At 42.8% G+C, this 24978-nt stretch overlaps 1 protein-coding gene across 11 annotated transcripts in view; it reads left to right on the top strand.

The window, feature by feature from the left end:
- LOC121080478 (CUGBP Elav-like family member 4) overlaps nt 1-24978 on the top strand; it is an 817088-nt gene that overhangs the window by 521949 nt on the left and 270161 nt on the right. For 5 of the 11 annotated variants that reach the window (XM_040578512.1, XM_040578507.1, XM_040578503.1 and 2 more), the window contains exon 5: nt 23278-23294. The exons of the other annotated variants lie outside the window; for them this stretch is intronic. In XM_040578512.1, the coding sequence (XP_040434446.1) occupies nt 23278-23294 (17 nt within the window). The remainder of the gene's footprint in view (nt 1-23277; nt 23295-24978) is intronic. 11 annotated transcript variants of the gene reach the window in all.

The raw sequence follows: 24978 nt of genomic DNA, 5'->3' as shown, positions 1-24978 counted from the left end.
TGCCCTTCCCATATGGTGGATCCACAACCGCTCAGGTTCACTTACTTGCCACCCACATTGTTCCCATTTGTCCGAGTAAATTTGAGTTTCAGTTCTCGTTTATCTGGGGTTACTCTCCACGAAGTTGCAGGGGCTTTCTTGATCCGGGCATGGTGAATCCAAGAATTCTGTCCCTCAACCTTGATTGCAGTGTAGGTGGTGAGTAGGACTTGAAAAGGTCCGGTCCACTGTGGTTCCAGGGTTTTATCTGTAAAACACTTAACGTATACATAGTCCCCTGGTTGTATATCGTGAACAGGTCCATCCAGACCCCTACTGCGTGTTCCCATCACATGCTTCTCAATTCTTATTGTTTGTTTAGTGCCACCATATAGGAAGTCATTGTTTCTTCACCAATCTGTGAAGACGTCCCCTTTTGTACCCCATAGGGTCGTCCATACAACATTTCAAATGGGCTAAGCCCCTCTTTTGCTCTTGGTCTAGTTCGAATTTGTGTAAGAGCTAATGGCAAAGACTGGGGCCAAGTTAGATTTGTTTCTTGACCTAACTTGACAATCTGTTGTTTGATTAGATGATTCATCTTTTCTACCTGGCCACTCGATTGTGGTCGGTATGGGGTATGTAATTGCCAATCTATTCCTAGATGGTGGCTGATCTGTTGTACTATTCTGGACACAAAATGTGGTCCTCTATCCAAGGACATTACTGCTGGGACTCCAAACCTAGGTATTATCTCTTGGAGTAGTATTTTGGTCACTTCCCGGGCTTTAGCAGTTCTGCACGGGAAGGCTTCTGGCCAACCTGAAAAGGTATCTGTTAGTACCAATAAATATCGATACCCCCCTTTTCTAGGAAGTTCCGAGAAATCGATCTGCCAGTGTTGCCCTGGAACATTTCCTTTCCCAATTTTTCCCATCTTTGGTGCCTTGGTAATCTTAGGATTAGTCTAGAGACAAAGATCACATTGTTGGGTTACTTGTCTAATAGTAGTATACAAATTTCGTGCTATTATGTTTTTAGTGAGATCTTTGTATAGAGCTTCTGCCCCCCAGTGTCTTTTTCTATGTTCTTCCCGAACTACTGACCATACCATGTAGGAAGGAATCACTATTCTCCCATGTGAGATTATAGACCACCCTTCCTTATTATATGATCCTTCTAGGTCAGAAATCAGTTTGTGATCTTCTTTTGTATAGTCTGGTTTACCTTCTAGAGATATTTGTCCATCGGGTATTAGCGCACCCTCTACCTTGATTGCTTTTCTGGCTGTCTGTTTCTCTTCCCTGTCCACCAGTTCGTTTCCTCTTTCCAATTCTGTGCTCACCTTCTGGTGTGCCTTAATGTGCATAATTGCCACCCTTTCAGGAAGCTGGACCGCATTTAGGAGTTTCAAAATTTCTTCCGCATGTTTGATGATTTTCCTTGGGAGTTTAACAGTCCCCTTTCTTTCCATATTGCTCCATGAGCATGTACCACTCCAAAGGCATATTTAGAATCAGTCCAAATATTTAGAGGTTTTCCCCGAGCTCTCTCCAGAGCCCGAGTAAGGGCTATGATTTCAGCCTTCTGTGCCGAAGTGTCAGCTGGTAGCGGCCCGATTCTATCACTTCTTCAGAGGTTGTAACAGCATATCCGGAATGTCGCTTTCCATTCAGCATATAGCTGCTCCCATCCGTGAACCAATGTTCAGCTCCATTAATAGGAACATCCTTGAGATCTGTCCGACTAGAATAAGTGGCTTCGATTGTTTCTAGACAGTCATGATCGATTGATTCTCCAACATTCCCATTAAGAAATGAGGCCGGATTGACGATGTCTGTAGTCACGATCTCAACATCATCTTGTTCCACCATTATGGCCTGGTATTTTAGGAATCTCTGTGGGGAGAGCCAACGCCCCCCTTTTGTTTCAAGGACTGCAGACACTGTGTGGGATACTAAGACAGTCATTTTCTGGCCCAGGGTAAACTTCTGGGCCTCCTGGATGTTTAGGATGACAGCTGCTACTGCTCTCAGGCAACCAGGCCACCCTTTTGCAGTGGCATCCAGCTGTTTAGAGAAGTATGCCACTGCCCGTCTGTATGGCCTCAAATCTTGTGCCAGTATTCCTAATGCCATTCCCTGTTTCTCATGGGAAAATAGGAAAAATGGCTTACTCACATCAGGAAGTCCTAGTGCTGGTGCCGACATCAAGGCTTTCTTCAGTTCATGGAAAGCTCTGTCTGATTCAGCATCCCACTGAAGATCCTTCTGATTAGCTGCTATCAGGGAATATAATGGTTTAACAAGCAAGCCATAATTACATATCCAAAGCCGGCACCATCCTGTCATTCCCAGAAATGTCTGCAGTTCCTTTACAGTTCGTGGTTGGGGGGCTTGGCATATGGCTTCTTTTTGGGCCTTCCCTAGGACCCGTTGTCCGGCACTGATCTCGTACCCTAGGTATGTGACCTGTTGTAACACCACCTGTGCCTTCTTCTTAGAAACCCGATATCCTTGTAGTCCCAGAAAGTTCAGCAGACTCACAGTCCAAATAATACAAGATTCTTCGGTTCTGGTTGCAATAAGAAGATCATCTACATATTGTAACACTTTCCCTTCTCCTGACGGTGGTTCCCATAACTCCAAATCCTTTGCTAATTGGTTTCCAAGAATTGTGGGGCTATTTTTAAACCCCTGCGGCAGCACCGTCCATGTGAGCTGGGTCTTTTGACCGCTTCTGGGATTTTCCCATTCAAAAGCAAAAATTCTTTGGCTGGCTTCATGGAGAGGGAGGCAAAAGAAGGCATCTTTTAAGTCTAAAACTGTGAACCAAGCTAGGTCAGGTGTCAGGGTGGTTAGTAAGGTATAGGGGTTAGCTACTACAGGATACAGATCCTCTGTTATTTTGTTAATGGCCCTTAGATCTTGAACTATCCTATAAGACCCATCAGGTTTTTTAACTGGGAGGATAGGTGTGTTAAATTCTGACTCACATTCTTTTAGTAGTTTCAGTTCTATGAATCGCTATATGTTTGGACGAATTCCTTCCCTATCTTCCCTTTTCAGTGAGTATTGTTTAATTCTTACCGCACTCTGTCCTTCCTTCAATTTTACTATTACAGGTGATGTATTCTTGGCACGTCCCGGTATGTCAATTGCCCATACTCCGGGATATACCTGATCAGTAATTCTGGTATCAATTTCCCTTTTTATAGGAGTACTGGCCAAAGATAGGCTCATAACCTGTATGTATTGGTGATCATTTACCTCCAGAGTAACTTCCCCTTTTTTAAATTTGATTGTTGCCTCTAATTGTTCTAATAAGTCCCTACCAAGAAGGGCCTTTGGGGAATTTGGCATAAATAGGAATTTATGGATCCCCATCTGTTTTCCCAACTTATATTTTAAAGGTTTACAAAAATAAGCCTTTTCAGTTTGGCCAGTTGCACCTTTTACTGAAACATAATCATTTCCCAAAGGCATTAAAGCTTGGTTCAAAACCGAATAGGTACCTCCCGTGTCTATTAAAAATTCCACCTCCTCCTGTTCTTCTCCTAATTTTATTTTTACTAATGGATCGGCTAGTCAATTTTCTTCTTCCATGTGAGCTATTGTTTTCCCTTGATTATTGCGCCATTTAGTGTTTTCTTGATGTCGGCGTTCAGGGCATTCTTTTTTCCAGTGTCCTGTCCTTTTGCATATTGCACACTGATTCCTACCCAGGGGTGTCAGCCCACGCCTTGATTTAACTTTAGATTTTTGATTCTCATTCTCTCTTACGACTGCTAATATTTACTTTTGGTCCTGCTTGTAACCTTCTTCTCCATTACTAAATATTCTCCATGCTTCCTCTACTAATTTTTCCAAGTCTCTATTTTTGCAACTTGCGCCTAATATCCCCCTGTGGTTGTCCTAAAAAGAGGGATATTAGTTGCTGTGCGCCTACCTCTGAATTTGGGTCCAGAGACGTGTGCCGGCGCATTGCATCTCTTATTCTGTCTAAAAATTCTGAAGGTGTTTCAGAGGGACCCTGTCTAACCTTATATAACGCTGCCCAATTTATTGTTCTAGGAATTGCTTTCTCCATTCCTCTGAATATCCATTCCTGGTATGCCTGTAATCTTCCCATTTCAGCGGCGCGGTTTGGGTCCCATTCCGGGTCCTACAAAGGAAACCATTCTCTATAATTATCTCCCTTTATATTATAGTGTTCCTTTGCGAGATCCCCCGCTGTTTTTATGACTAATTGTTTTTCAGTTTCAGTCAAACAATCTAATAATAATTGTATATCACTCCAGTCAGGATTGTGCTGTTCTATTAGAAATTTAAAATTCTGTGCCGTATTTATCGGATCATTACAGTAATCTCAGTCAGCCACTTTCCATTCTCTCAGATCAGCGCCCGTGAACGGAACTTTTATTTTCATTGTTCCTCCGTCCAGATTTACGGCTTCTCGGAGGGGTGCCTGTAAGATAAGACTTCTGTCTGGTGCGTGAAGACACCGGACTATTTGGAGCCGTAATGGCGGGTTTTGTGTTTCCTTGTGTGGGAGCGAGTGTTTGGCTTTCTTTATAAATAACTTGTGGAATTTCTTCCTCTTGTTCGCCTGGGGGTGGACTGGGAGCCCCAACCGAACCTTGTCTCTCCACTCTATAAGGTGGATTAAATAAATCATTTAATTCGGGGTCTTGTTCTCCGTTTAATTTGATACACCTTTGTCCAATACTACATGCTGAGCAACATCTTTTCAACTTTCCTTTACGCTCCCTCCTATCCTCTCTTTCTAGTGCTAGTACCATAGGATCCCAAGGGGGTACTAAGCCACAGTCCTTTTGCCACTCAGGTTTGTCCCGGAGGATGAAGAACATGTCTGCATACGATACTTCGTCCCATTTTCCCTCTCTTCTCAGAAACAACATTAATTGCAGGAGAGTGTTGTAATCTAACGTTCCTCCCTCCTGAGGCCATTTCGCATCACTCTCCAATTTATACAAAGTCCACCACTGATTACAATATTTAATCAATTTCCTTCTATTTTTGGTACCACCATGTCCTACGATATCCCTCCAATGTTTTAATATACAACCCAAGGGCGATTTTTCACAGGGCTTACTCCTTCCATTTCCCATTTTGCAATTTTAATTACTTTGTTTTTCTCCGGCCGCCTTAGCCACCCAAGGTCGGAAACGCAGATAGAGCTCCTTACTCGTTTTGCACTCAAACGCGCGTCTCAAGCACTCTTGCACTCACACTCAGTCAAAATAATTAAGCTATACACGGAAAATCAAAATGCGCATCTCAATCACACCATTCACACTCTCCGGGCAGCCCTCAGTCACACAAGCAGTATGTTATACGGTACCGTGAACTTATGTACAACTTTTAGGAACACTGACAGTTCACAAAGTATGCATTTCAATGAACAATTGCCAGAAAAACAAACAACAGATTCTAATTTTTCCTGGTCTTAAGCAGAGTGTTAAGTTTTCCGGTATTTGCCACGAATTACCAGAATATTATTATTTTTCAACATACATTTCATAACTGCAAGTTTTGAACATGTAACAAGACAACACATAGAACAAACAAGACACAGAGCGCTATTTCAGTTGTTACATTCCAGGAATTCCCCAATTCTTAAGACAACCTAAAGGAAGTTTTTAGATTCTCACTTTTTTTTTCCTTTTCTTCTTTTTTTTTTTTCTTTTTTTTTCCTACGCAAAAGTTTCCCTTTTGCTATGAGGTCCCTCTTGTTACTGTGAGATTCCGCCTTATTCCGTCCCGCCCCCCGCTTTCCGTCACGAGGCCTCTGGGCTTTTAGGATCTGGCAGTAACCTCGGGTTTGCTCGATCTGCCCTCAAGATCGCTAGCGGCCACCCCTTGGTCAGCAAGCCCCCTCCCAAGGTACCTTTCCTCCTGGGGACTACGCTGCGTGCCGGACGTCTCTGTGCATCTTACCAGCCGCCCCGTTACTAAACATACCAATTTATCTGTGGATCCAGGGGTTTCTCTTCTGCTCCCGGGTGAACAGCTGAGAAGAGGAGGCTCCTCCGAGGAAATCTCCCGGGGCGCGCCTAGGAGCGTCCGCTCCACAGCTGGTCCCTCATCTGGGCAGAAATCCTCCTGGCTGGCTCGCCAAACTGACATGCGGAATTAGACTCTATAACTCGAAAGTTATAAAGTAGGTATGTTTATTGCGCGCAGATGCATGGGGGATCGCTCCTCCACAAGCGTGCATACCCGAAGTGAGAGAACCATCTCACATTTATACAATAAAACAAATGAATATTCAATTAACGCCTATACATATTCGTTACCTAAACCGCTTCGTATGTTAATTAGCTTATCAGTCCTTTGCCTGGAATGTGGTGGTCTTGCAGGTTTGTAGGTGATTCATGTCCTTGTGACCATCCGATCGTCTCCTTGGGTCTCCAGCAAGGAGCGGTCTTCTCCAACAAGGAGACTTAGCACTCCCTCCCTCTAGATAGCTTTGGAATATCTGTCATCCTTTTCTCATTCTTTTTTAAATAGCCCCTTTGTTAGAGGAAGAAGGGCAGGCCTCTCCTCAAAAATGTAGGTGTCTCCTCAAAGCTGTGTGCCTATGTGACCAGACATCGCACCCATGACCAGTCACCATACCCACATTCCTGGGCAGACATATACAATCACAATCAATGTCCATTGTGCCCATTTCACACTATTTTTCCATATCAGTTTCAATAATTGAAACTTCTGCTTTGGCCAGCCAAATAGGCCTGAAATTCACCTGTGAAATTTCACGAGGCTAAGTGGGATTCAGAACAAACTCCTCTTGTTTCCAAGTCATGTATAATGCAGTGAGGAACTTTGATCATATGGAGCTCTGGCATGCTCTTATATTTATGATGTGCAAAAGAAAGAACAGGAGGCAAATTGATAATACCACATCACAGGCAGCAGATTGGGAGGGGAAGGAAATAGCTCAGCAAAAAATTATAAGCCTTCATTCTTTTGTAGTCAGACGGCACCTAAATCTGTCTTCTCCCTCTTCAAATTGAGATCACAGCATTGCCCATATACAGGTGAAGTTCGTGTTGTCCAGCCAAGAACAAAATAAATAGATGAGGCAAGCATCAAAGGAAGAAACAGCACAACAGGTAGGGTTGTTTCATTAGCCAGTTGGAAAGGGAAACTGAAGCTGAACATGAGCATTACAAATACTATCACTTTTGTTTGAAACATTTTTGTTTACGCAGAGGTAGACTCAAAGGTGTGCTGAAGTCAAGCTCTCTGTCAATGCTGTTGGTCTGCTGGAGAGTCCTGCCTGGCTCTGGGGTGACCCAGTTAACCCTGGCACAAGGCAATTGCTGAGTGTGCCCGTAGAGCACCACTGCCAGATGGTGCTGGGCTGGCAATGCCAATGGATGTCTGGACAAGGTGGAAATTTCAGCTTCAGCAAGTTCTGTTGGTTTGTTTCACAAAAAGCAATTCAGATGGTTCAATATGCACCCCACTGCTTTTTTCTGCACAAACTCCATGCAGTAGACCAGGAGCAGGAGCTCTGCCAACTCTCTGTAGTTCATCACTGTTGGTGACCGTGGTCTAGGGATCACCCAAGTTCACTGGAGAATTTGAATCCTTTTCTGTTGACATGAGCAGCCATGCACTCAGGGCTGTCACTTTTTAAAATGTTCAGAGCAGGTTGCCACAGCTACCTACCTTAGAAAAGCAGCTTTCCTACATTAGCTATGCTTTGTATCTTTGCACATAAAGGTCACATCTAAATTCACTTCTCTGTTGGCTAGCATTGGTGGCTCACCCTGTTTTAAAACCCTACCCTCAGATTGTAAGTAGAATTCTGCAAACCTACAGCTATATATATACATATATACACAGCCTATAGAGAGAATAAACATATAAGTTTTAGGTAGCTGGTGTTAGGTGAGCTGAATCCATGACAGGGGTATTAGGAATCAGTCTCACATCTATTTGGCTTATCATTGTTTCACTGAGGAAATATATACAATGGTTATGTCTAATCATGAATTCCAGTGCTGATCTGAGATCTTTCTTCTTTCCTTCCTTCCTTTCCTTCTCTCTTTAATTACCTCACTAACTTGGTAAGACATTTGTTGTTTTCTTTCAAGTATATGTTTTTTGCAATTTTCTGGGACTCAAATAACTGAAGTGCAATGAGTGATTAGTTTCAAATACTAAATATTTAACAACTAAATGACACCCTTTTTTCCCAGATCCCCATGTTCTTTCTAGCTCTATTCATACTATATATAATACTATACTCTCTCTATGTATATGCTATACCATATTTATGCTGGACAGTATATCTATATTTGTCTTAGAAGTACAAAGTGACATTAAAAGAAGGTAAATATTACAAAATTGCCTCTGAAGAGGTTTGACAATGCCAATATTAGGCTGACCCAGCCAAATTTAATTCTGCTCAATTGCATTTTTTTTTCATGATTATGAGTCATTTTTTAATTACATAATTGCACAGGGTTTTTTTGAGGCCTACTAAACTTGAGAGTACAAAAGCCAAAGCTAGTGTGAATCAACTTGGTGTGCTCATTCTGAATAGTCCAGGCGTCTCAGGTTGTGCTGGACACCCTGTCCCCAATAAAAACAGCAATGACTTTTCAAAATTACTGTATTATTTTTGCCTTGTAGGCTTCAGTACATCAGAGTAACAACCTCTGCAGGTCTAGGGACCATCATCAGCTGGATGGGCTTGGGGATAAGTTTGCCTCCTTTGCACCAGGCTGTTGCTTGCTATTTCAGGATTTGGTTGGGTGCTCTGAATGCTGATCATATTTGCATGTTTGATAAATGTATCAGGGAAAGAGAGTGAAAAACTATACTTCATAATATATAGGAACTAAAAGGTGAAGACATACTGCACAATTAGTTTTGGTGTAAACTTGTGAGAATTAGGAATGCTGCATTTATGTTTCTTGATGAAACTGTTTCCTGTAACATTTGCTGCATCACATTTAATAGAATTTATGAAAATGGCTTGTAATTCTCCAAAAGTGCCTGGTGCAGTCATTTCAGGCAGTGCAGGGGTCCCCAAACTTTTTAACCAGGGGGTGGGCGCGCGAATGAAGTGGCAGGCAGTCATCTGCGGCTGCTTGGTTTCCCCCCCCAACCCCCAGTGGGGGGGCTCTGTAAATACTGGGGGCCGGATTGAGGACCCTGGGGGGCCGTATCCAGCCCCCGGGCCGTAGTTTGAGGACCCCTGAGGCAGTGCAATGTGAATTATGCAATAAGCCATCACCTTAATTAAAACAAATGGCATTTACTGTATCGGTCTGTACCATAAATCACTCCCTAAGTCACCTCTTCAAGTTTTGCACTTGGTCTGTTCTTGAGAAACGTTGACAGAAACCTCCATTACCAAAAATATTTTTGAGCATTTTGTTCTAATATCCTTCTCCAGGATCCAGCCTTTGAGCTCACTGTGCTGTTATACAAAAGAAATATTATCCAAAAAGTAAGACAATAATCACATGAAAAAAACAGAATACCTTATTTTTGTTTTCTCTCCTGGTTTTGCAGTGTGCTCTTCAGTAGATTGTAGCAGTAGAAGATTAAGTTTATTAATTACAATAATGATAATAAAGCCAAAAAAGAAAACCCACACATTAATTGTTTTCATCCTAAATTAGGAGGCACATGGCATTCCTCACACTCCCTACTATAATTAGACTGAACAAGACAACCAGATTAGTCTTTTGCTTAGCTCCAGTTTAATAAAGAGAATGACCATTGGATTTTTATATTAATTTGAGCTCAAAGCAGCTTATAAAGAAGCATTAAATACAGTATATCATAGTGCAGGATGAAGAGAAACTGGCATCTTATTCGTGACCTCTGATGGGTGGGTGGGTGGGTGAGTGGGGATTTTTGATTCATTCAATTTTGATCAGGCTGCTGAGACCATTCAGCTCTACTTAATATTTAAGTACCAAAGGGGTATAGTTAAGAGGTCCCCAAATTAAAATATTAGACTCAAAGTGGTGATTTCTGATTTTAGTCGTATTAGATACTATTGCAAGTCTGGAGGAAATGTTGTTTAAGACAATCCTGCACAAGTTGAAATGCACAGAGGAAGGCTAACACAAATTTTAAAAGCTCAAGCAAACCTTCATAGCCCCTTTTGCAGGTGTTGCTTAACTCCCACTAATTTTGTGGATCCTGTCCGTGAAGCTGCTTTTGTAAATTTTATGAGGGAACTAAATCATTTATATCTAAAAATTCTTTGGTAACTCCAGTTACTTTGAAATTGCTGAAACTTCATCATGAACAACTGGGTAACTGAACATAAAATCAGATCCTAGAGACTGATTGGAAAGCCATTAAAGCCAACGAAAAGGGACCCACTGGCTAAAGCCAACATAGGAGAAGATCCATGGAGAATAATCTAAACTGAATCTGTCCCCATACATATTTTCCTCTTGATATATATCTAAAAGTAGCCCAGGTAGATTTGCAGCAGCAATAATATCTACCCATTTGTTGTGAAGATTATTTCACTTTACATGAAGGCAGGTGTGCACCTTGCCCAGCAGCCACACTGTGATAGTGTTTAAGTCTTCAGATGAACAGTTCTATCACACAAACAAGCAAACATATCCAAAGAACAGGTATGAGCACTGAGAAGGAAAAAAGACAGTATGCATTTTCTTTTCCTGAAAAGTAGGCACAATCGGAAGCAGCATCTGACCAGATTGTGACTACTATTCTTCAGCCAAAATAAAGTCTGAAAATAATTGGCATCAACAAGTATTATAAAGAACCAGATGGACCACACATACCAAAAAAGTGAGTGAATACCTTCAGAATACTGGATAAATATCTTAGCTGTATTTGCCTATATATTTATTGAGTGGCTATTACTGTTTGGCTTATGAATTCAAAAGGCATTTATTGATGCTGTAGTAAGGACCCACTGCACAAAGCTCGGGAAACAAAATGCTGAAGCCAGCAGAAAAGGTCCTTCAACAACCATAAGTACATTTTCCATCACTTACTATTAGGATTGTGCTGTATCTGAGTAGTTTGCAATTTCTCATTGTGTTTATTTTTTTTCTTTGCCCAAATCTAATCACAATAAACAGGTATCTCATGGAGCCTGCATTAACTGTAGGTTTTTTCTGTTACAGGAAGCTGAAAATGCATACTTACTTTTTCTTTTAATGATTAACGATAGGATTTTTTATAATTTTTCTTTGTTTTTTTCTCCTAAGTTCTGATAACTCCAAAATAGGTGTGGAGACTATCTTTCAACTTTCTAAATAAATTCACTGCTATCCTGTGAATAAGAAACCATGAGAAAATTTCAAACCTCAAATGAAATTTTGGGGAAAGTTATAAAGAACTGAAAACAGCAGCTTATAATGCAAGTTTCATGTCAACCATAAAAGGTACCTAAATGCACTAAAAAAGCACCATAAAACATGACTGAAAGGAACTTTAGAGATATTGCTAATGACTCTGACATGAGGAGCGTAGCTATGTTACTCCAAAACTGGGTTCTTCACCCAGTGTGCAACAGCTGATCCACACACAGATCTGAGATATTTGTTTATTGCATGTCTGTACAGAGATGGGCACTAGGCGGTAAATCCACAAAGCTAGCACCCCTCTTAACACAGAGTAAAAAATTTTATACACTTTGAACAAATGTTAGCAATTACATTTAGTCACACATATACGCATTGGTTCTTACTAGACTCATCTCCATTTAAAGGTACAACATTCTTTTTTTTCACCACACTTTCTGTGGAGAAGGGGCTTTGTTAGTAGGAAGCTTTTATTTGCTCAAGGGTGGATCTTTTAGTATGATAATTAGGACAGTTCACATATAGTACAAGTAATTTTCTCTTTGGTCTTATTAACCATGTGGTTCTCCTTCAGCTTATCTTGTTACTTCTTAGTTAGACATATTTATGATGTCTATTCCTTCTCCCAAGGACATGTCTCGTTAGCTATTTACAAGGTTTAACTAATATCCTCTGGTTTTCAAATTCTTCCTTGTTTTTCATAATACATATTTACTTTTATTTCTTTTCTCATGGTTTAACCCCAGCCAGCAACCCAGCACCACACAGCCGCTTGCTCACTCCCCCCCACCGGGGGGTGAAGTACAGGGTGAAGAATCAGAAAGGAATGTAAAACTCAAGGGTTGAGATAAGAACAATTTAATAGGTAAAGCAAAAGCTGCGCACCCAAGCAAAGCAAAGCAAAGCAAAGCAAAGCAAAGCAAAGCAAAGCAAAGCAAAGCAAAGCAAGGAATTCATTCACCACTTCCCATGGGCAGGCAGGTGTTCGGCCATCCCCAGGAAAGCAGGGCTCCATCACATGTAACGGTTACTCGGGAAGACAAATGCCATAATGCCAGAAGTCCCCCACTTCCTTCTTCTTCCCCCAGTTTATATACTCAGCATGACGTCATATGGTATGGAATACCCCTTTGGTCATTGTGGGTCACCTGTCCTGGCTGTGTCCCCTCCCAATTCCCCATGCCCCTCCAGCCCTCTGGCTGGTAGGGCCCAAGGAACTGAAAAGTCCTTGATTTAGTATAAATATCACCCAGCAACAACTAAACATCAATGTGCTATCAGCATTGTTCTCACACCAAATCCAAAACACAGCACTGTACTAACTACTAAGAAGAAAATTAACTCTATCCCAGCTGAAACCAAGACAGTATCCACCCCTTATTCCATACAATTTACATCATGCCACAATTTCCAATGCAACCTCATTAACCACCATCACTCTTCCCTTCCTTTGATATAATACACAGACATCATTCCCCTAGTCTATGCACCACCCCTGTAAAAATGTCTATAAAATGTCCACAAAATGTCCATTGAGTTCATTTAGTCCATGAACATGATCTCTTATGGTGGTCACTCAGGAGAAGAGAAGTTATGTGTTGTGTGGGATATCGGGCATCGAAAATCAGCTCAGGTCAGGTCACTGCTGCATTTGCACTGCTTCTTGTAAGGTTTGTCCTCCAATGGTTCAGGTGGTTACTGCTATAGTCATTCCTACAACGTGAAATTCAAATCATGGGTTACAACAATTTAAAATCCATTACAGTCTCGACCCTTGGTCCCTTCAGACCACCCCGTAGGGTTTAACATTGCAATGAACTCCTCCCCTTGCCCCTGCTCCGGCTTGAACTTATCTGCAGACTGCAACCTGCTCCAGGTGGAGCCTCAGTTATGAGCCACAGTCTCTCCAGGGGTATCCCTGCTGTGGCATAGACTCATCCACAACCACAGTCACTTTGAGGTGCACCTGTTCCAACATGGCCTTCTCCATGGGCCATCACCATAGACCTGCTCCAGCGTGGCCTTACCCACAGCCACAGTCCCTTCAGAAGTAAATCAACTCCAGCATGGCCTTATCCCTGGCTGCCTCCAGGGCTGTACCTGCTCTGTCGTGGGCTTATCCATGGCCACACACTTTGAGGTGCTTCAGCATGTCCTCACGCACAGCCACTGATGCTTCAAGCTGTACCTACTGCAGCACAGACTTATCCACAGCCACAGATGCTTCGAGGTGTACCTTCTCCAACATGGACTTGTCCTTGGGCCACAATTCCTTCAGAGGCATACCTGCTGCAGCACAGACATAACCATGGCCACAGACACTCCGAGATATACCTGCTCAGGCATGGACTTAGTCACGGCTGCAGGGGCTTTGGGGTGTCCTGCTCCCACATGGACTCGTCCACAGGTCACAGTCCCTTTGACTCGAGTTCACACTGGAGTTCCAGCCTGTCCAGTACAGCAGCACAGAAACAGAAGCAATGATGCCCTGGCCGTCTCCCAGCCCCGGCGCATCACCATTGCTGTTATCAAAATGTTCCCGGGCCCAGCACAGTGAGATGATAAGCAATACAGCAAGCAGTGAAAGTAAGAAGCAGCCACTAACAAGCACTAGACTCTAATATACATTAAGGCAAGCAAGCCCCATGGTAAGCACAGAAACCTGCCCCTTAACAGTTAAACAGCAATAACAGCTATAAATTCAAACTAGCACATTCCAATCAAATCTGTTATCTCGAACCCTTCATGCACCACACTGGGTGCCAAAAAGGACTGTCATGGTTTAACCCCAGCCAGCAACCAAGCAGCATGTAGCTGCTTTCTCACTCCCCCTCACACAGAGGGACGGGGGAGAAGAATTGGAAAGGAATGTAAAACTCCTGGGTTGAGATAAGAACAATTTAATAGGTAAAGCAAAAGGCGCGCATGCAAGCAAAGCAAAGCAAGGAATTCATTCACCACTTCCCATGGGCAGGCAGGTGTTCGGCCATCCCCAGGAAAGCCGGCTCCATCACGCATAACGGTTACTCGGGAAAACAAATGCCATAATGCCAGAAGTCCCCCACCTTCCTTCTTCTTCCCCCAGTTTATATACTCAGCATGACATCATATGGTATGGAATACCTCTTTGGCTAGTTTGGGTCACCTTTCCTGGCCGTGTCCCCTCCCAATTTCCTGTGCCCTCCCAGCCCTCTGGCTGGCAGGGCCTGAGAAACTGAAAAGTCCTTGATTTAGTATAAACATTACCCAGCAACAACCAAAAACATCAGTGTGCTCTCAACACTGTTCTCACACCAAATCCAAAACACAGCACTGCACAAGCTACTAAGAAGAAAATTAACTCTGTCCCAGCTGAAACCAGGACAAAGGAATATTGTATTTTCCCAAGTATGGACCACATTCTCCAGATATTGTCACAAAAACTGGGCTAATGGCTGGTTCATTCACAGGTTGTGTTTACTATGCAGGTATAGACATTATTGATCCCAATCACACAGATCTGTTCTGGGAGGAAGTGATTTTCATTGTTGTGCTGGGTTTGGCTGTGGCAGAGTTAGTTTTATTCATATTAGCTAGTATGGGGATATGTTTTGGATTTGTGCTGAAAACAGCACTGATAATGCAGGTGTTACCGAAATCGCTCCTGTATCCACTAAAAATTTAACTTCTTTTTCTCCCAGCTTAATTATAACCAGAGGCTCAGCTGGGTTCCCCTCCGGTCCCCTTCAATCATCTAAAACCATTACCTTGGCAAGCTCTTGATGAGCATTCCTATTTCTAGGACAGTCCCTTCTCCAATGTCCTTCCTCCCTACACAAGGCACATTGATTTACTCCTAAGGGGGTATTAAATTTCTGATTGCCACAGTTTATACAACCACCTCCCCTTCCATTAAATCCTCATCCTCTTCCTCTGCCCCTTCCTCTATTTGTCGTCCCTGTCATTACTGCCAATAAATCTTTTCTCCTTGATTTTCTTTCTTCTCTTTCTCTGTTGTTATATACCCTCCATGCCACCTCCAGCATTGTGTTCAAACTCCTTGAATTCTCTCCCTCCAGTTTCTGGAGTTTTTTCCTTATATCTGGTGCCGTTTGTCCCATAAAAATCAAAGCCAGTTGTATCTGTGCTGCCTCTGTTTCCACTCTCAAAGCAGTATACTTCCTGGCGGCTTCCTTTAATCTTTCCAAAAATGCTGAGGGAGATTCATTTTTATCTTGTTTTACTTCATATAGCTTAGACCAATTCAAAGATTTGGGCATAGCGTGTCTAATCCCATATAAACCCCATTTTTGATACCATCTCAGTCTTTCTCTATGTGTCACATTATTTGGATCCCACTGCGGATCCCCAGATGGAAAATTCTGTTCTATTGTTCCACCTGTTATTCCACTCATCACATCCAACTCTGCCTGTGCTTTACCAGCTTTTAATACCATTTGCTTCTCTGTTTCATCTAACAAATTATCCAGAATAACTTGTAAATCACTCCAATCTGGATTCTGCGTTCTGATTATAGTATCTACCACCCTGCCCACTTTTTCAGGATCTTCTCTATAATCTCCTGCTACCTGTTTCCAAGTCATCAAATCTGTAGCTGTAAAAGGTACTTTCACATATACCGGTCCATCACTACCAACTCCCTGTCGGAGGGGAGCTATTGTCTGTGTCTGTTGCCGAGTTCTCCGTGAAACAGGAGTATGAATTACAATCTCCGATAATCTCTCTTCCACATCTCCTGTTCCACTGCTATCCGGTTCAATCGCCTGTTCTTGTGCCCTAGATTCTCGACCCTGGTTCCTTTCTCTCCTAGGAGGGGATATATCTAACTCTGGTCCGTCATCACTCTCAGTAACAATCCTTTTCTTTAAACAACCTTTCCCGATCTCACAAGTTAAACAACACTTTTTCACTTTCTTATTATCAGCAGTTATAGCCATTACGAAATTACTTCCAACAGTTAACTTGCATTCATCCTGCCAGTCTTTTCTCTGTCTCAAGTAAAAGAACAGATCCACATATGGCATTTCACTCCATTTTCCTTCCCTTTTACAGTACAACATTAACTGCAGAAAAGTGTTATAATTCAGTGTCCCATTCATGGGCCACTTTTCCTGATTTTCAAATCTATACAGAGGCCACCAATTATTACAATACTCAATCATCTGGCTCTTTGGCAAATCCTCATATAAATCTCCCCAATGTGCCAACAAACATCCCAATGGAGAATTTTTCGGGATTTTGTCATTTACCATAAGATTACCCATGCTTTTACTTTTAAACAACCGAGTTAACTTAGATGCCATAGTGTAATCACTCACAATATATTACACAATTATTCAACTCTGTCACTCTGATCCACGGATCCACACTCCACACTCGCTTTCGTGCTCAATTGCACGTCTCACCCTTACAGCCACACTCACACTTTTCCACAATTACTTTAAAACAAAGATATAAAACACAATATTATACAGTTCTTAATTTTCTTCTCAATACACAGACACAATAAACAATTCCGTATCAAAAAAAAACCCCTTCTAACTTCTTGTTAGAGGCACTACCTTAGAGAACACTATAGCATATAGGTTCTCTTGTTTCCACTTTTGTCCAACCCTGCAATAGCTTTTGCTTAGGTCTTACAGGCAGACGCCTAGGCTTCCATTTCCACAAGGATCCTTTTAGTCTAACCCTGCGCAGCTTTCACCACGTCTGACAGGCAGACTTACTCAGTGGGACTCGAACCCACTGGTGGGACTCTAACCCACTCCTTAACTTACTCAGTGGGACTCAAACCCACTGGTGGGACTCTAACCCACTCCTTACAATACACTTCTTATAGTGGGACTCTAACCCACTTACTACAATTAGAAAAAGAAGTGTCTTACCAAAATCCAGGGAACGTCGCGAAGAGCTTTACGGATCGGGGATTGATGGGTATCCCCGAGAAATCCTCGGTGCCGGCTGGAACTGATCGGGTCCCCGACTCCTTCCGTCTCCTTCAGCGAGGTCCCATCTGGGTCGCCAAAAACTGTTACCGAAATCTCAGAATGAAGAACTTATCGACACCAATGTGATGTAGATAAGCAGACACTTCTTTATTGACGGCCGGGTGCGTGAGTGAGTCCTCTCACGATCAACGCACACCAAGTCTCAAAATCAGACACCATATATAGAATGTATTCATACATATTCATTGAGTATTCATGCATAACCATAATATTTTCCGTAAATCATTAACATATTCTCCTCCCATATCCGATTCTGCGCAGTAGGGCTTAGAAAAGTCTAGAAATGGGTCTGGGGTACGATTTGGGTAGGTGGTATATGAGTCGGTGGTCGCGATCTCCCCCTGCCGGAATTACCTTTTACTAAAGTTCACGGTTTCTTGGCAGGTAACTACAAGCTGTTCCAGTCGACTCTCCCCAGTTTCCATTAATCCTATATTCTGACATTTCAATACACTTTCTACATACGGAAGACTAGTTAGCTACAAAAAAACCTTTCAAACCCTAAATTTATTTCCTAAGTTTTAACAATGATTCTAGCCCATTTTTCTGGCCTTGGTACGGGACTATACAGAGGATCTCATAGCAGCTTTTACTGTGCAACTATAAGTTTCATTAAAATATATTTCTTATCCTTCTATATTTCTATTCTATAAAATGATTTTATAAAATCAAATAATCAATCAAATAAAGTCAATCAATCTTAACTTATTAGCAAATCTGTAACACAGGGACATTTTAGTCATTGCTGAGCAGTGCTTACATGGCATCAAGGCCTTTTCTGCTCCTCACACTGTCCCACCAGTGAGTCATCCTGGGGTGCACAAGAAGTTGGGAGGGGACACAGACAGGACAGCTGACCCTGACTGACCAAAGGGATATTCCATACCATATGATGCCATGCTCAGCATGGAGGAGGAAGAAGGAAGGGGGGGAACATCTGTCATTATGGCATTTGTCTTCCCAAGGAACCATTACGCGTGATGGAGCCCTGCTTTCCTGGGGATGGCTGAACACCTGCCTGCCCATGGGAAGTGGTGAACAAATTCCTTGCTTTGCTTGCGTGTGCGGCTTTTGCTTTACCTATTGAACTACCTTTATCTCAACCCTCGAGTTTTCTCATTTTTACTCTTCCGTTCCTCTCCCCCATCTCGATGCGGGGAGTGTGAGTGAGTGCTTGTGTGGTGCTCAGTTGCCAGCTGGGGTTAAATCATGACAACTGACAAAGGAACTTTCTTTTTGACCTGTTAGTCTCTCTCTAATAAATCAATAACCAAGTTAAACAATGTGATGAAGAGCAAGGGGTTGAGAGAAGTGCTTCATGAAAACAAAGGGATGGAAACATGCATGTTCTATTCAAGGGTGGAGAGCAGTCTTCAAAAGTAATTATAGGAGTTTTGGGGTTTAACCCCAGCCAGTAATTAAGTACTATGCAGCTGCTCGCTCACTTGCTCCTCATCCAGAGGGATGGGGAGGAGAATCGGAAATGGATATAAAACTCAAGGACTGAGATAAGAACAATTTAATAAAGGAAATAAACTAAAAATGAAAGAACAATAATAATAACAACAACAGTAGCAGATATAATGAAAAGGTGGCTGGGGGAGGAATGAAATCCAAAAAGAAAGGAGGAAAGAAAACAAGTGATGCACAATACAGCTGCTCACCACTGATGCCCAGCCAGTCCTAAGCAACAGCGATCAGCAGGCCCTAGCGAACCACCCGCTCCCACCCCCCCAGTTTATATATCAAGCATGACATCCTATGGTATAGAATACCACTTTGGCTAGTTTGGGTCAGCTGTCCTGGCTGTGTCCCCTCCCAATTTCCTGTGCCACTCCAGCCCTCTGGATGGCAGGGCCTGAGAAATTGAAAAGTCCTTGATTTAGTATAAACATTATGTTGGGAGAGGGGTCCGACGGAGTCAAGAAATTACTCAATGAGTTATGCATCTTCCTCATCTTTATTAGCTTCTAACACTTCTTATATAGACTCGATACACAAGTGTGGATAACTGGCTAGCTGAAAAGGGTCACATGGACATAGTCCAGCTGGCTGGACAAAAATGCACATTGCTCTCAGCTTATCTGAAGTAAAGCAAAAATACACTGTCTTTGGCTGTTCTTGTTACACAATAACAGGAAGATTTCGGTGGGAAAAGAATGTTGCAGGTGGGAACAGAAAACTACAGAAGAGAAACTAGGGGCGGGCTTGGTATTTAGGCAACTAACCAATAATGAGCTTTGCGGCGAATGAAGAGACGGGACGCAGCTTGATGCAAGCAAATGTCAATTTATTGTACAGAAGCACCAGTTTATATACACTTTCAGAAGCTGCGCGTTTTAAACAGATTGGTTCTTGAAGCTAAGCCTTGCATACTAGGCAATCCCCGATTGGTGGTTAGCTGCCATCAATTAACAGCAAGGTGTTACCTTTCCTTGGCGCCAGCCGTCTCCCACCCCCCCTGTGCTCTGCAAACATGCCTCATCATGTTAATTGTTGTCTAGACAAGCTCGAGCAAATTCCCCTCAGCTAACTGATTGCCGCGCATGGTCCCAGTTTGCAGACCGCTCCTGCATCTCCCCCTTCCTGTTGCACAAAAAGAACCTTTGGAACCGAACAAGTAAAAACAAGGTATAAGTAATAGAACAAATAAAAAACCAACTAAGACGTATTATCAATGTCAAAATAACCCACTGTCTCTATTCCATACAATTTTACAATTTCCCCTTTTTGTTTTTGAACAGCTAGTGCCAGGTTTGCCATGTTCTGCAGGGCCCTTGCAAACATGACAGCAACCAAGGTAATAGCAAACAAACAATACTGCCAATTGATTGAATGAATGCCAAAAAGGCTGAAATTTTCTCAGATTTTGATAACATGTTGCTGCAATGGGGCGCCTAAAATCCACGCAGCACATACCATCCAAATCCTCACAGCCATGTCCTTGAACCAACAACAAAAAGCAGTGGCAATTTTGACTTGCATTCTTAATTGCCTACCAAACAAAGTGATTTAACTCTAATGCTTTCCCTGCTGTTACTCCGGATAAGAGAAGAACGGCTGCGACACGTTCCCATCACAGCCTCCCACTACATTAACATCTACAGAAAGACAATGATCGACATTCAAAGTGTAAACAATATCATCTTCTTTTGGATTAACATTATACATAGGTGGAAGGGCACACCAAACAAGAACTGGTTCAGTCAAAAAGTTCGAAACATAGCATGCCTTCTCTGAACATACCTCTGGGGTCATTCCCTTCATTCCCTCTCTTCTTTATGCAAAGAGAAAGACTTTTACCATAACAAAGAAGCCCCTATTTACATCTCTGAGCCAGGACGCAAACCGAAGCTGTATGCTCCACCAGGCTCAGGGCAGGAATCATTCATGCAGTTACATAGCTATATATCTCTACAAGCATGCAGACACCTATTAAACACTAGATAACCATGTTTATCTTTCCTATTCTCCTTCACAATACCTAGCTGTTCTCTCATCTCTTGTTAGGTCAGCCATTCCCCATTTTCCTCTCCTGTATATCTCCTCAGACATTCTCTATCCTCCCCTTTTTTGCTTGTTAGTTGCAAGGAGGCAAAGGGTGTATGTAGCTGGGTGACCATGACCTGATTTATGTTACAATCAACTAAACACTGAATACAGAAAAAAAAGCATGGGAGACATAAGGCAAACATCAATAAGGTGGTTAAAGGTAATTATAATAAATCCTGTAATACTTTCGAGTCATGGCCCAAAGTTTCCCAGCCGTGAGAAGAGACCAAAGGCATCCCGCCCCTGGCTCTGTTGCACATCTTTGTTTTAAGGCTTTTGAGTTTTGTATACTTTTGTAAATTAACTCGCAGTGGTCACTCAGATTCACTGTAACACATCCTATCAAAGTCTTCACACTTGTGTCCCTGTGCTAATAATAAAAATCAATAGCAACTCGGTTCTGTAGCAACATATGATGGGCAGAATCAACATCTGTTAATAAGCCAGAAAAAAAAAATATTATTTGTAGTATTACTTTGTTTAGCAAGCCAGCAGCCTAATTTACTAAGCAAGTTAAAAGCGTGTACTGTTCTTACAGAAGAGATTAGAGAAGCAAAAATCTGTTATGCTGCATTCCAGAACTCAGCCTGAGAATTACAGTCTGCTGTGAGTTCTGCGTTACAATCATTTGACACATGTTGGGGTTGCGATTGTGAAAGCTGCCCATTTACAATTTTCATTGGCATTATCACAGCTAGTTGTTTTAAAAGCATCCCTTGAGCTTCCTGATGTTCGACTTGTTGCAAAATATTCTGAAGCCAATCAATCAAGTTAGTATTAAAGTTAGCGACTCTCTAGGACCCTGCAAGACTGTGGCAAGACTCCCGCATCCCGACTGCCTTAATAGCCATCTCATTCATTTGCAAACAGTTGTCCCTGGGATACCTTGCCTGAGTCACAGAATCGGCACAATTAATTTTCTCCAGCCAACTGCTCATAGTTAACAGCAATTCCCCGATTAAGGTTTTCAATCAAGGCCACTACACATAGCTCACAAAAATCAAATAACCACATCATATACTGTATCAGTTAGTACCATACAAAGCAATGACTTCCAATCATGCAGTGTGAGTGTATAGGCTCTGCAATTACTTTAAGAAGGGACACAGCAAATATATTATGAATCCTCCCTTCCCGCACTGCTTTGCTTAACCCTTTAACAGCCTCGTATTGCACAGGCTGCCACTCTGCAGGTTGATTTGTCTGACAAAATACTGAACATGCCATAGCGACTCCCAAATCCCATCACTTAAGTGTTTCCCACTTGCATTCCTGCCACCAATCCCTCAGACTCCCTTTCACCCTCCCCAAAAATACAATCAATGCATCAGGAGAGACAAGGGGGTGGGGGAAAGGTCTAGCTCCTTTTCCAGATCTATAGGACCTGGATCAAAAGGTTTATCAGTGTCAATAAAATCATTGTCCGAGTTGTCCTGTTCCCGTGCTTGGTCCTGTGTTGTGAGGGTCGCTGCAATCAGTGACAGAAGCTTTGGGGGCAGAGGAGGTGTGGACAGAATCGCCATCACTGACGGTGTCTTGAGAAGAGTCGTGCTGTCGGTGGAATTTACAGCTTCCCCTGGTTTAGCACCGTTAGTAGAATTAGTCCACACTTGGCAAAGAGTAGTCAGAATTTGCCACCAAGATGCTAAATGCATTCCCGACACGGAGCTCCCCTCCGCGGCAGCATCATACAATTGGCTGCTGTATGTACACACTTTCATTCTTTCAAAGTCTCTAAAGTTTCTTGGCTGCTCACCTGTCTCGATGAATACAGGTGTTATCCTCGGGGTTTAGGTTGTCCGCCTGGTCCAGACAGCAAGTTCAGCCAAGCCGTCTCCTCCGGAACGCAGCCCTCTTCCACGAGCTGTCTTTTTTCCGTCCTTATTTTTCCAAGGCTTCGGGACACCACCATAGGGGTCACCATTTGAGGAAACTGAGGCACGGACTCCCTGATCTGACTAGAAGACCCTTCATGAGTCCATATACGTCTCTTTCTGGGGACGAAGCCTGATTCCCCATTACGGATTTCCCACAGCTCACCTCTCAACTCCGGAGGGATTTCTGCCGGCTCCTGCTTCCTTTCAGCAGATCATTCAAAGTTCTGTGGGATTCGCTGCATGTCGCTCAGATAGGCGATTCGAGAACCCTTCACGTTAGATCCTTAAACGCATCACGTCGGGGTCACCAATTTGCGGCGAATGAAGAGACGGGACGCAGCTTGATGCAAGCAAATGTCAATTTATTGTACAGAAGCACCAGTTTATATACACTTTCAGAAGCTGCGCGTTTTAAACAGATTGGTTCTTGAAGCTAAGCCTTGCATACTAGGCAATCCCCGATTGGTGGTTAGCTGCCATCAATTAACAGCAAGGTGTTACCTTTCCTTGGCGCCAGCCGTCTCCCACCCCCCTGTGCTCTGCAAACATGCCTCATCATGTTAATTGTTGTCTAGACAAGCTCGAGCAAATTCCCCTCAGCTAACTGATTGCCGCGCATGGTCCCAGTTTGCAGACCGCTCCTGCAGAGCTTAACTTTTGTAATATGTATGAGCTAATTATAAGAAGGCATAAAAGGTGACTGTAAGGGACAATAAACGAAGTCTGCTGATCACTCATATTGAGTGACTGCGTCTTCCCTCCGTCGCGACAAATGGCGCCCGAACAGGGACCCTAGAGAGGGCTGAACCTGCGAGCCACGGTTCGACGGAGATTCGGGTACCGGTCCTGAAAGCAGCGCAGGAGGCGGAAGGGCACAGTCCCCACACCCGGGAGCACCTACAGAGGGTCCCGCCGGCCACGCGTCGCCGAAGTCTCGCAAAGGCTGCAACAGTGCTGACGAAGGTATGGAGAGACAAGCGACGTATGATTCGCTCATATGCTTTTTAGAAAAGCGGAGCATTCAGGACATAGATTGTAAAAAGGATTTACCCGGGTTATTAGCGTATGGGATAGCATCCGGGACCCCCGCGGCAGCGGCGAGCGGCAGCGCACGGCCCGGCAGGCCCCTTCCCGGCCGCGGTTTCTCTCCAAGGCGGCAACCCCCCCCCATCCAATCGGCGCCATGGCGATGCAAGCGGCCAAGCGAGCTAACATCTGGCTGCCCCCAGAGGTCAATCGGATCCTCTATATTCGGAACCTGCCGTATAAAATCACAGCAGAGGAAATGTATGATATTTTTGGGAAATACGGACCTATTTGACAACTCAGAGTTGGAAACACTCCTGAAACAAGTGGAACAGCTTAAGCTTCTCAAGGAAAAATACAGAATTGATTGCAAACCCATCAAAAAAAAAAAAAAAAAAAAAAAAAAAAAAGTGCTCCCGATGTCACCTACAAGGAATGGGTTTCTGCTTTGAACTAGCAAACATCTCTGTGTTTAAAAAGAAGCCTTTTTGCCTTGATGGAGATAATTTATTCTGTATTCTGTATTTATGCTGTATTCTGAATGTGGAAATTGGTTGGGACTAGGAGGCTGGCTTAAAGGCATTTTGCAAACGGGATTATTATTTTTGATCATTATTGTAATAATAGTTTTTTGATCAAAACCAGCCAAAATTATTGTAAGCATTAGGCATATCTGAAGAGAATGCCTTTATTTGAATCAGCAGTTAAGGTGTAGTTTAGTCTGATGCTGTGGTTTTATCTGCTCCTGGTGAATTTTTGAAGTGATGAAATCAGAGATACAAGGTATACTAAGAGTTATGAGGTAATAAGGTAGTAATCTAAGTAAGGATGCTGTCTTTTATGTCTACAAGTGCAATATGCTTTTATGTAGCAGAGAGAAACCTTAACAATAATGTTACTTGAGCGAGGTGTGCATGTGACAACTTGGGAAAAGGGATATCACAACTGGAGTGCAACAGTGTTTCTATGTCTGGCAGAGTGAAATCTTTCAAGACCTGAGTTTAGACAGTCTAAAATTAATTGTTAGTATTCAGAAAACCCATCTTAAGCCTCTTTTGCTTACATAGTGTTATGGAAGTCAACTGCTATTGTAGAGAATTAATGATTTTTTAATACATATTAACAAATACTACTATTTTCACTTGAGGCAGTTGAGTGAGAAATACTCACGTGTAGCATTTGAGGGAATGTC

This window comes from Falco naumanni, chromosome W (genome assembly GCF_017639655.2).
Source record: "Falco naumanni isolate bFalNau1 chromosome W, bFalNau1.pat, whole genome shotgun sequence".
NCBI classification, from domain to species: Eukaryota; Metazoa; Chordata; class Aves; order Falconiformes; family Falconidae; genus Falco; species Falco naumanni.
The sequence above is the reverse complement of the archived record's forward strand: the minus strand, read 5'-3'. Positions and strand labels throughout refer to the sequence as shown.